Source organism: Carlito syrichta, unplaced genomic scaffold (assembly GCF_000164805.1).
Source record: "Carlito syrichta isolate Samal-C Ts95f unplaced genomic scaffold, Tarsius_syrichta-2.0.1 Scaffold307284, whole genome shotgun sequence".
NCBI classification, from domain to species: domain Eukaryota; kingdom Metazoa; phylum Chordata; class Mammalia; order Primates; family Tarsiidae; genus Carlito; species Carlito syrichta.
Window position 1 is genome coordinate 372,424 of NW_007251380.1, and position 12,938 is coordinate 385,361.

Genomic DNA, 12,938 nt, shown 5'->3' on the forward strand with positions numbered 1-12,938 from the left:
TACTTTCTAAATAAACTAATTTTCCTAATCTAAAAAAAAAAGTACAACAACTAACATCTAGCTTTGCAGCAGCCATGAACATGACAGCCCACATACCCAAGGCAGGTGCTGCTACCAGAAGAAGCAATCTGGACCTTATTTTCAAATAACTGTGGTTGTATGTTTTGATGTCCATTGGGTCCCTGAGGGATTGACTCAAGGGCTTGCCTTTGTTTCACCTGCCTTGGTGCTTACCTATAGAAGCAACTTCCCAGGTGATCTTTCTTAAAAGCACTTAAAGACAAATGCATTAGTCACAGTCAGAAGAAGTAAGGGATAATAGTGGAGCAACTAACTGACAGACCAAAAAGCCTGTGAAGGAAGAAACTGGGAAATCAGATATTTTAAGGAAAAGATATTTGAAAAAATCAGATATTTGAAATTCCTGTGTATACCAGGAACTCTAATAGGCCACCTACAAGCTCAGGGCTAGTTGCATGCTCTAAAAAAACGTAAGAAAACATTAAGCCCTCAACTCCGAATGAACGAATAAACGTTGGGCTCTATGCCAACAGGGAGAAAAGGCTAAGGCAGAGTTGTCAATGGCCCCAGTAAGTGTTGAATGAATGCCCCGACAGAGAGAAAGTCTGCAAAGGCTGGGACAGTTTCTGGGTTTGTTTTTTGGTTTTGGGGTTTTGTTTGTTTATTTGCTTTTCTTTTTTGTCTCTACCATTTAAGAAAATCTTTGTCAAATAACTAGTTGGTTACTAAGCTATCAAGACACATCTCAATGGCCATACATTACAAAGAATACAGATTTACAAAAATGGTTTTAAAAAAATCAGTAAAATAAGCAACAACCCATAACAAGCAGCAACAACAAACTCTAGGGAGGGGAGAAAATCTGATTTCCAGAGTTACCAAGTTATAATATTCAAAATATACAGCTTACAAAAAAAACAAGTCATACAAAAAAAATAAAAATAAAAATCCTTGAGGAAGCTTAGGCTAGACAATGACCTTACTAAACGAAGATTTAAAATCAACTGTTGTAAGTATGCTCAGTATTCAAGAAAGTAATAAACAGAGCCCTAGAGAAAGTCAGGAGAATGATGCCTCAGCAATACAGAAAAACAATACAGTTAGAAATTATAAAAAGGAACCAAACAGAAATTAAAACGCTGAAAAGTACAATGACTAAAATGAAAAATTCACTAGTGGGGTTCAAAAGCAAATTTGAGCAAGCATAAGAACAAGTCAACAAACTTGAAGACAAGTCAACTGGGATTATACAGTGTAAGAAAAGAGAAAAAAACAAAATAAACAAAGAGACTTGTGGGACAATATCAAGATACCCACTACACATAATGGGAGTCCCAGGAGAAAGGAGAGAAAGAATATTTGAAAAAATTATAACCAAGAATGTCCCCATTTGGATGAAAAACTTTAATTTACACTAATGTAAAAATCACCATGAACTCCAAGTAGGATAAGCTCAAAGACATCCACAACAAGACACAGTATAGTCAAACTGTCAAAAGATACAGACAGAGAGGATAAGCTCAAAGACATCCACAACAAGATACAGTATAATCAAATTGTCAAAAGATAAAGACAGTCTTGAATGCAGCAAGAAAGAAGAGACTTGTCATGAACAAGGGCTCAGTAAGGTTAACAGCTCAAAAATCATCAAGGCCATATCATAAGACAGTGGATGACAAATTCAAAGTGCTAAAAGAGCCGGGCTTGGTGGCTCAGCCTGTAATCCCACGCCTGAGGTGAGTGGATTGTCTGAGCCCACGGGTTTGAGAACTGCCTGGGTAACTTGGCAAGACCTCATCTCTACAATAAATCAAAAATCAGCCAGGTGTTGTAGCGCGTGCCTGTAATTCCGGCTACTCGGAAGGCTGAAGGCGGAAGGATCGCCGGAGCCCAGCAGGTCGAGGCTGTGGTGGCCGGGAGCGGCCACTGCACTCCAGTATGGGTGACAGAGTGAGACTCCGACTCAAAAAAAAAAAAAAAGTATTAAAAGGAAATAAAAATACTGTCAACCAAGAATTCTATATCTAAAACAATTATGCTTCAAAAATGAAGGAAATGTTTACTAGGTATAAAGTTTCAGTTTTGCAAGATAAAAGTTCTGGAGATTGGTTGCACAACAATGTGACTATACTTAACTAATGAACTATATGCTTTAAAATGGCTAAGATGGTGCATTTTATGTTATGTGCATTTTACCAAAATTAAACATTTTTTTTTTTAATGTTTACTAGTAGACCTGCCTTACTTGAACTACTACAGGAAGTCCTTCAGACTGGAAAGAAAGGACACTAGACAATAACTTGAAGCTATACAAAGAAATAAAGAGTGCTGGTAAAGGTAGCTACATGTGTAAATAAAAAGCTAATATTATTGCATTTTTTATTCATTAACTTCTTTTTTTCTACATGATTTAAAAGCCACATTTCACAATGTATATATAGCCTATGACTATATTTAGGAAAAAAAGTAGTAAACTGAAAACTGAAATTAAAAGATTAAGATACAATGACTATGGTTTTATACAACTGAGATCTCTCACACTTTATGCTAAATCAGATAGCTCAGATTTGTATTTCATGTGAAAGAGATCTAGAATTTAGCTCAAATCCAAGCATACTGGGAAGCAGAGTCTTACAAAAAGATCACGAGCCAGAAAGTAAAGATATCTAGGATGTTATATTGTCAGCTCTGCTAATAATTCTCAGTGTCAATTACTAACTTTGCTGGATCTCTGTTTCCTCATTTGTAAAATGAAGAGGATATGACAAAACTATATGACTTTCTATAGTTGAAATAAAAGTCTTTAAATTCTTAAATAAAGTAGTAAGCAAATACAAAACATATCATTATTTCTACTATCAGCATGCACAAGCAGTTTCCTTATTTACCTGATGATGTTGGATGTTTCTTATGTTGCATGAAAAATTCTGGTAGAGCTGAAACTTATCAACATCTTTCTCGTTTACCTTTTTTGAGGACACTTTTGCCAGAGATGACTGGACATAAATGTATCTATTTTGGCACCTATTCAGATACACAAATGTTCAAGAAACAAGCAGTTAATAATATGAACTGTAGTAAATAAACATATTACATGGAAATAAAGATAGCAAAAATGTTAAACTGTTACCAAATGAGATTTTTTTTAAATGATGCCCAACAATCAAAATGTTATCAATGCATTAAAAGAGGGCTCTGCCTATACATACTAGCACAAGCCCTCAGATCTACTTATATGTCAACCCAATCCCCCCCTATAAAATGCCTAAGTAAGTTCAAGTACTATCTCCAGTTGAGCAAGAGACCAAAACTATCTATAGAAATCAGACCAATAACTCTAGTCTAAATATCATCATTTCTAACCACTGAGTTAGGCAGTCACAGTCAGTTAAAAACTAGAAAGAAGCAGGGCTCGGTGGCTCAGCCTGTAATCCCGCGCCTTTGGGAGGCTGAGGTGAGCGGATTGCCTGAGCCCGCAGGTTCGAGACCCGCCTGGGCAGCGAGACCTCATCTCTACAATAAATCAAAAAATCAGCCGGGCATGGTAGCGCGCGCCTGTAATTCCGGCTACTTGGAAGGCTGAGGCGGAAGGATCGCCGGAGACCAGCAGGTTGAGCTGCGGTGGCCGGGAGCGGCCACTGCACTCCAGTCTGGGTGACAGAGTGAGACTCCAACTCAAAAAAAACAAAAACAAAAACCAAAAAAAACTAGAAAGAAGGGAAAAGAATGTGTCAGGACAGCTTCCAATAACAATTTATAAAACGGAACCAAATTTCAGCGCACAATTACTTATAAAAACATGTTTTAAAACCTGAACAATTCTACTACAGCTCATTCCTTCTGGGGCCATTGAAAAAATAGAAAAGTTCTCTCCTTTGTATTAACAAAAACTCTGACAAGCAACAGTAGTCAATTGGGTCATCTCCACCTTTCTTCTCTCTGCACAGCTCACACAACTGGAGACATGTAAAGGAAGGACGAGCAGACCTCTGGCAGAAACTTCTCTTCTGATACACAGCAGGAAAAGAACAGAGCTCACAAAAATAGCATTTTAAATTAATGTCTTTTTTAAATGAGGTATAAAATCCATAAACCCAAGGAGGCTCCTGGTCCCAGAGCTTTAATCTCTTATAAAATGAAACTGTAATGCCATGGATAAGCTGCTCTCCTCAGCAGCTAAAATTCTTTTGAGGTCAGCACTTTTATCCACATCTGATATCACACATTCTCAAGTCAAGCAATCACTGGCAAACACCAGAAATGAGATATTATAAAATTAAGCATACACCACACGATCAAAATATTTAAAAAGCAATGCTACCCACCCTAAACAAACATGAATTTCTCTAGTATACAAGGGGAAACTCCCCCCAAAAATTATTTTTTGGAGGACGGGCCCCTCATAGTACAAGCTTCCCCCCACTAAGCAAGTGTTCTAGGAACCCATCGGCATCTGTGTACCACCTATCGTTGTGAAAGCTGCATTCAGCTTCAGTGAATCTTGGGAGGGAGTTCTTTCAATGTGTTAGCCTATTTCATGATGGGTGATTTATGAGTGTATCTGCCTACACTGCACTGAGTGTTCAGTAATTTTTCACCAAAAACGGCATGACCACCATTCTCCATTCTCCCTATTCACCTGATCTCACCCCGAGCAACTTTTTTTGTTTTCTTCAATGGAAAAAAAGTCCTCAAAGGGAAACTTTTTGGTGCTGTAGAAGAGATGAAACAAAAAACAGCAGGAGCACTTTAAAAGACATCACAACTGATGAGTTCAAAAACTGTTTTGAGCAGTGGAAAAGGCATCTCGGTAAGTGTATTGCATCAGATAAAGAGTACTTGGAAGGTGACTGAAATTTAAACACATAAGAATAAATATACGATTTTTTATAAATAAATTCCAGTTTTTGGGGTTCCCTCTCATACACTGTGTAATGCAGTGATAGTTCGACTGCATTCATCAAAGTCCCTCCACTGAGAAGTCTCAGCATAAGAAAGATGGGTAGGCAGAGTTCCAGGCTCCCTGCCCACAATTCAATTAAAGCAGCTTTGTTTTTATCTGTTTTACATATTAGGAGTCTGTTGTCTGAATGAAAAGTTCTGTTACTAAAAAAAAAAAAAGAAAGTCTGAAAACAAAGTTTTTCACGAACACTGGTGCTAGCACTAACCATGTAACCCTTACCAGCATGAGTTCATAGAGCAAAAAACTCCATAAAAAAGTTACTCACAATTTCCGAATGAAGTCAAGCGTGTCTTTGTCTTTAGCAATCATGTCTGCTAAAATATGCTGCACTCCTGTTTCAATATCCTGGAGCGCTGAAAGCCCTTTAGGAGAAGAGTAAAAAAGGGAGAACAAAAACAAAAAGTATGAGATTGGTTTTACATTCTATAATTAAATCACAGTAAATTAATTCCAATCAAAATAAAACCTTAAGTTGCAACCTTAAAACAAAAAGGTATCATAGCGATGACTAGCCTCCCTCTGCAACAAAAACAAGCTCCTAAAAGCAATAATGTAGGCCCTTTACAAACTATCTTGCCTGGTGATAAAAGTGCAGCTCTGGAGCCAATGCCTGGTCTAATCCTGATTTCACCATTTTCCAATTGTGAGACTCTGGACAAGTTACTAGACTTCTCTGCACCTCAGTTTCCTATAAAAATAGTACAACAATAGTACTCCTTCATGAAGTGGTTGCAAAAATTAAAAGTGCTATGGGAAACATATTAATAGAGTCATATCCCAAGGTACACTATTCCAGTTGTTAAGAAAATTCTCATTAACAAGCAATTTTATTAATATTTCTTTTTTAGATTATGGAGCATTTCTTCACATTTTCAGTGACAGTTCACGTGAATTTCACAAATCTCATAAACACAAAACAAAAGCTATTAGGCATTTGTTCACCTTCACAGTCAAATTGTCTACAAATAGGGCACTGAATTCTCTCTAAGCACTTTTGGTTTGCTAATTTATAGCAGTGAGTCTTGTACATCATGGACCCTGTGATATCAACGCATATATTGAGACAGATTATTTGCACTGTTTTCTCTCATTTCTTTTGTCCCAATCATTCTATTTGCATTAAAACTTTTTTCTGCATTAAAGCTTGAGTGACGGTCGGGCTCGGTGGCTCAGCCTGTAATCCCGCACTTTGGGAGGCCAAAGTGAGTAAATTGCCTGAGCCCGCGGGTTCGAGACCTGCCTGGGCAACTTGGCAAGCCCTCATCTCTACAACAAATCAAAAAAATTAGCCGGCCGTGGTAGCGTGCGCCTGTAATTCCAGCTACTTGGAAGGCTGAGGCGGAAGGATTGCCGGAGCCCAACAGGTCAAGGCTGCGGTGGCCAGGAGCGGCCACTACACTCCAGTCTGGGCGACTGAGTGAGACTCCAACTCAAAACAAAAATAAATAAGGCTTGAATTACACAAGCACTGTGTATCATAATTTCTTCTGAGTATAGTTTAATGAGTAATAGGTACAAAAATCAAAGAGAACAGAAGAACAGATTCATTATGGCATAATTAATGAAGAGAAAATGTCTTGTTTGGTTATGTTATGATAGCTAATGTTAGTTAATGAAGTAATTGTATTTACAGTTGATTCTTGAACAACATGGTTTTAGCTGCACGGGTCCACTTATACACACATTTGTTTCAATAAAAGATATACATGTGCCTGCCTTTCCTACCCACCCCTCCACCTTCTCTACTTCTGCTGCCTCTGCCACCTGAGACAGCAACCCCTCCCCCCTCCTCCTCAGCCTGCTCAGCATGAATGTGATGAGGATGAAGACCTTTATGACTCACTTTCACTTATGAAGAGTAAATATATTTTTTCTTCCTTTTGATTGTCTTAAATAACATTTTCTTTTCTCTAGCTTACTTTATTGTTAGAATATAATACGTATAACATGAACTAAGCCCTAATTGATTGTTTATGTTATTGGTAAGGCTTCAGGTCAATGGCAGGCTATTAGTAGTTAAGTTTTGAGAGAATCAAAAGTTATACTCGAATTTTGGACTGTGGAAAGAGGTGGGGTTGGCTTCCCTGGCCCTTGCATTACATAAGAGTCAATTGTATTTTAAAGAAATTTAAGGAAAGAAGTTTGGCCATTGAAACAAATAGGTATTCTATTTACATTTTAAGAATTTTCAGTAACAAATTACCTTTCCGAGATGAAAAATTGTATATGTAAAGGACTTAGAACAGCTGTGGCACACAGTAAGCACTCAATAAACATTTGTTCTTGTGTTGGCTAACACTCTAGATCAGTCTTCATCTAAGAAACTATTCACTGTGCACTAATTCCTGGTGCTCAAAGCACCTCATTACATAAAGTTTAATGAGAACACCAGGGTGATAAGTCAGTAGTAAAGACGGAACCTAAAATGAGAACCACTAATGGAAGCAGAGACTAGAAAGAAGTGATACCGCCTGAGCAACATGCAAGACCCTGTCTCTACAAAGTAAAAAATTAGCTGGGTGTGGTGGCACATGCCTGTAGTCCCAGCTACTCAGGAGGGTGAATTAGGAGGATTACTTGAGCACCGGAGTTCAAGGTTACAGTGAGCTAACATTATGACACTGCATTCCAGCCTGGGTGACAGAGCAAGACCCTGCCTCAAAAAAAAAAAAAAAAAAAAAAAAAAATCACACACACGAAAAGAAATTATAGACTTTGCTGTAACAAGTACCTCTGAAAAGTTTGTATCATATAAGGGAAACACAACTTGAAAACATTATGTAATTAATGAACCTCATTAAATAAAATTATGCTAGAGCTCTAAAGCAGTGTAAAGCATAGTTTAAGGACCTGAAGATAAAGTCATGCTAGGTAATTGCTAAAAATATAAATTCCGGCTGGGCACAGTGGCTCAAGCCTGTAATCCCAGCACTTTGGGAGGCCAAAGCAGGTAGAATGCCTGAGCCCATGGGTTCTAGACCAGCCTTGGCAATTTGCTAAGACCTTGTCTCTACAACATAACAAAAAATTAGCTGGGCATGGTAGCACACTGCCTGTAGTTCCGGCTAATTGGAAGGCTGAGGCAGAAGGATCGTCTAAGCCCAGCAGGTCAATGCTGGGGTAGCTGTGAATGTGCCACTGCACTCCAGCCTGGATGACAGAGTCAGACTCTGACTCAAAAAGAAAAAAAAAACCAGAGAAAGAGATTCTTAGACTGTGGAAATGAATTGTTTTACAGAGCATCCCAGATGATTCTCATACTCATTAAGCTTGGAAAAAAAAAAAAACACCACTAGAGAAGTACCTTGAGCTACCTCTAGTGCCTTGGTTCTCAAAGGGAGATAGAAATTATCAGTCATTTGGGAAGTTATTTCCAATTACATACCCCCTCTCAGTCCAACCAGGGAGAAAAAAGATTTTAAAAGAAAGTGTTGTGTGTTTTTAAAAAAGCTCTTTCTCCAGTCAATGAGAATTGATCTTTTGGGTTTAATACAGTCAAGGATATTGGGAGTTCAAGATTTTTTTCAAGTCCAAGCACCTCAGTGAAATCAAGAGGAAACAAAGTCCATAGAAACAGAAAAAAAAAAATATGCCTTGTTTATAATGACATCTTTCCAGCTACAGTATTTGCAAATTTCCACACCTGTAACAAAAATTGAAAGACCAACATTTAGGTTCACTTAATCTGCACTTAGGCTACCTCTTCTTACATACAAGGAAACAAACAGCTACTCTCCTTGTAAACAAGGATATTCTGTTCTCCTAGGACACAGTCCATTTGTGGCACAGTACAGCTTTAGGATTCAGACCAAATTCTTATTGGTCTGTAGCAAGCAAGAAGTGAATTCTACTAGGAGAAAAAAAATCAAAATATATGGTTTCCTAAATATTTCTTTGAGAAACGATGAAACTTCTTTAGGAAAAAAAATAGAATTGAGCATGATTATAAATACATGTGTAGTATAAAGAAGGAGGGAAGAGAGGGAAGGGAAAAAAAATATGTATATATATATTTTTTTTGAGTTGGAGTCTCACTCTGTCACCCAGACTGGAGTGCAGTGGCCGCTCCCGGCCACCGCAGCCTCGACCTGCTGGGCTCTGGCGATCCTTCCGCCTCAGCCTTCCAAGTAGCTGGAATTACAGGCATGCGCTACCACGCCCGGCTGATTTTTTGATTTATTATGGAGATGAGTTCTCGCTGCCCCGGCAGGTCTCGAACCCGCGGGCTCAGGCAATCCACTCACCTCAGCCTCCCAAAGGCGCAGGATTACAGGCTGAGCCACTGAGCCCGGCGGGAAAAATATTTAAAACAAACTTTAAAAAGCAGTACTTAGCTTATTTGAAATTAATTCTAATTCTTCTACACTTGTAATCAAGGTAACAAAAAGAGGAAGTAAAGGGAGCACTCATTCTATTTTTTAGACTGAGGTGTTACCCAATTTTATAAAAATAAATAAATTTTAAAAAGAAAGAAGAAGAAAAGCAAACAGAAAGTTGTCTGCCAGTACAGTACTACTGCAACTGTGCAAGGATCTGAACTTTCCACATTATCAGAAGTATCAGCAAATGGCCATTATTATTTTTTTTTCCTATATTTCTAAGGCCAAGAGATTTATTAAAGCGCGGTTACAAGGGAAAAAGGGAAAGGGTCTATGGAGAGAGAGAGAGAGGAAGTGAGAGAGAGGCAGGGAGAGAGCTGCAGAGAGGGAGAGAGTGACAGAGAGAGAGAGAAAGAGAGACCGAGAGAGAGCCATTATTTTTTATCCCAGGAGCATTTCCCTAATATGACAATCCAGAGATATGGCCATCAAAAACCTACCCCGTGGGAACTCAGTATATGTGAGAACTCAGGAGATCTTTGTACCAAAGGTGAATAAGGAAAGGAAATCAATCATAAGGAGAAAAATAAAAAGGAAACAGTCAATAAACCTTTGTGCATCTAACATTCTAAAAGTTCCAACATTCCATTCTAATGAGACATACCATGACAGGACACAGATAGTTCCCAATGTGGTTAACCTTAATGTTTGGCTTTACAGTCTCAGCTATTATTAAAATATTAAATGTTGCAACCATTTGGAAATTTAACTACAACTACACATTTAAAAATTACACAAATTTGAACTGTACTCATTTTAGCTCATCTCTAAATTAAAACAATCCTATTTTGCTTTTCCTTTTCATTACTGCCTTTTTCCAAAAATATTAAGATGTGTATAGTTGGGTATTAACATATATTTGGACTTTAAAGACACACCTACACACAAATCCACATTTGCTGGATTATTTAAAACAAAAACAAGCTATGATATACTATAATTTCCTACAGTCTAGTACTCACTGTGGATTTTGTTATCGGAGACTGCCCCCTACAGACATTTATATCTCCCAGCCTAAAGAATCAACAGAGACAAAAAGAAACTAGAAGGGGGGAGGTATGAAGTCAAATGCTACAAAGTTGTAGTTACGTTGGCTGAAAAAGACTAGAGATATAATACACAGCATGAGAACTGCAGCTAATAATATTGTACCAAATACTGTAAATTTGTTAAGAAAGTAGATCTTAGGTATTCTTACCACAATAAAATGTAACTGTGAGATGAATATTAATATGCTTGATTATCAAGTTCTGTATAACTTGACTACAGTACTCATTTCACTATGTAGATGTATATCAAATCATCATGTTGTACATACCCAATTTTTTTAAAACACAAAAATTAAATAACTTTTTTTGATAGTATATCAGCCAGGCACGGTGGCTCAAGCCTGTAATCCCAACACTTTGGGAGGCTAAGGCATGAGGGTTGCCTAAGCCCAGGAGTTTGACACCAGCCTGGGCAAACTTGGAAAGACCTTGTCTCTACAATAAATCACAAAAAAACTAGCAGGCATGATGGTGTGCATCTGTAGTTCTAGCTACTTGGAAGGCTGAGGCGGAAGCATCGCCTGAGTCCGGCAGGTTGAGGCTGCGGTGGCCATGAGCATGCCACTGCACTTCAGCCACAGAGTGAGACTCCAACTCAAAAAAAAAAAAAAAAAGAGAGTGGGGATAACCAAAGCATCGATCTCCCCACTCAATCCTAACAGAGAACTCCTGAAAAAAAAAGCCATTCTTACTCAGAAAACTCTTAACTCTAAGGCTCATTTTGACAATAAAACCAATGCATCTTGACATATATTGATTGTCATTTTCCTTGGGGTTTTGTTAGAAATCTCTCTCTTCCTCCTTCCTTCTCTCATTACCTCTCTCATTACACACACACACACACAAACACACAAGAACAGGAAGACACACTTGGAAGTAAATTTCAGAAAAAGACACTTTCCTCCTAGAGAGAAGATGCTGTGTGCCTTACTCCTAGAGAGTAGAAGTATGGAAATGAGACTTCACTCTACACTTCATGCATGTCAGAATGGTTGAAATTCTTTCAAAATAGTAGATATAACTTTTACAATTAAACAAAATCTTTTGAAATAAAACAAAAGCTTTAAAGACAATAAAGGAGAATCTGTATAATCCTGGAATAGAAAGGAATTTATTTAAAAAGAAAAAAATTATCTTAAAAGAAAAACATTATTAAATTAACCACAATAAAACTAAGACCTTGTATTTACCAAGAGATGGCCTAAAGAAAGTGAAAAGACAAGTTACAAACTAGGAGAAAAAAACATGTAACACATTTAAGTAACAAATAATATTTAAAAATACAAATAAATTAATAAGAAAAAGAGAAACAACACAATAGAAAAATGAGCAAAAGACTAGAACAGCATTTCACTGGAAGAGGAAAGCTGAATGGCTAAGCAAAAAATATGTCTAAATTTATTTTATTAGAAATATTTATTCTTTATATGTTATAATTTTTTTGTACAGTCATTACTTAAGGAAACAATTTTTTTACATAATTTTTTGAATTTAAAAAAACTAGAGATGATCCCTTTAAACAAAGCCAGTACCTTTAACATCAGGTCTAATGTAAGACAGCAGGTTAAGTGCCCCTGGATTCTCAAGTAGTGTCCTGGCTGCGCCTTCTAATCCCAACTGCTTTGCTCTCTGGGCTTTGGTGCCTTTGCTTCCAGTTTTATATGGAGCAGACTAAAAAAGAAGAAGAAAAACAAGCAAAAAACAGACTGTGCTTTAAACAACAAAACTAGGATACAATATTAGAGGACATGCTGAGAATGCCAAAGACATCCTTTTCTCAACCCTTTCCTCTTCCTTCAGAGATGAAATACTAACTAGATAATGCCTACCATATGAAGATAGTGTGTGCTTTTTGCTATTCTTTACACTTTTCTATATGTTAAACTGGTTATTTGTTCGGCTTCACTCACCGTAAAAATTCACTGCCTGGACCGCAGGATTCTCTCCTCAAGTAAACTCCTCTAAAAGTTTTTACACACAATGCCTCTACTCCTTAAACCACATTCACTCCTCAACCTGCCAACATCTGGCTTCTCTTCTCATACTCAGTGGTCTCACAAAGATCCACGATGACTCCCTAATTACCAAATACACATTTTTTCAGTCCTTATCTTGCCACATTTTGCTGCTACATTTAACGATGGATCATTACCTCTTTCTGAAACTCTCTTCCTGATTGTTCCATGGTATCATCATCTCATGAGTCTTCTTATACTTCTCTAACAATTTTTTCCATGTCTCCTCAGGTTCTCCCTTCCTCCACTCACACTGCAAAAGCTGGTGGTCCCCAGTGGGTCGATCCTGACCTGCTTATCCCACCAACTCTCCTTGAGTGAGTTCTTCCATTCTCATGGTTTCAAAGATCAAGAATAGGCTGAAGAAACCCACTTCTAGGTCTCTAGTTGAGTCCCTTTCCTTAAGCTTCACATTTGTAGATTCTACACTCCCTCCCCACTTGACTGGAAATTCCTTGAGGATAAGGACAATGCATTTAACCATCTTTGTAAAACAAGTACCTTGCACAA

At 37.7% G+C, this 12,938-nt stretch overlaps 1 protein-coding gene across 1 annotated transcript in view; it reads right to left on the minus strand.

Annotated features, from left to right (window-relative positions):
• The window catches only part of SRBD1 (S1 RNA binding domain 1), a 237,641-nt gene that overhangs the window by 197,272 nt on the left and 27,431 nt on the right, over positions 1-12,938 (minus strand). The window contains exons 7-9 of the mRNA XM_008064317.2: positions 11,946-12,084; positions 5,251-5,347; positions 2,910-3,045 (exon numbers count right to left, since the gene is read on the minus strand). Coding sequence (XP_008062508.1) covers positions 2,910-3,045; positions 5,251-5,347; positions 11,946-12,084 — 372 coding nt within the window. The remainder of the gene's footprint in view (positions 1-2,909; positions 3,046-5,250; positions 5,348-11,945; positions 12,085-12,938) is intronic.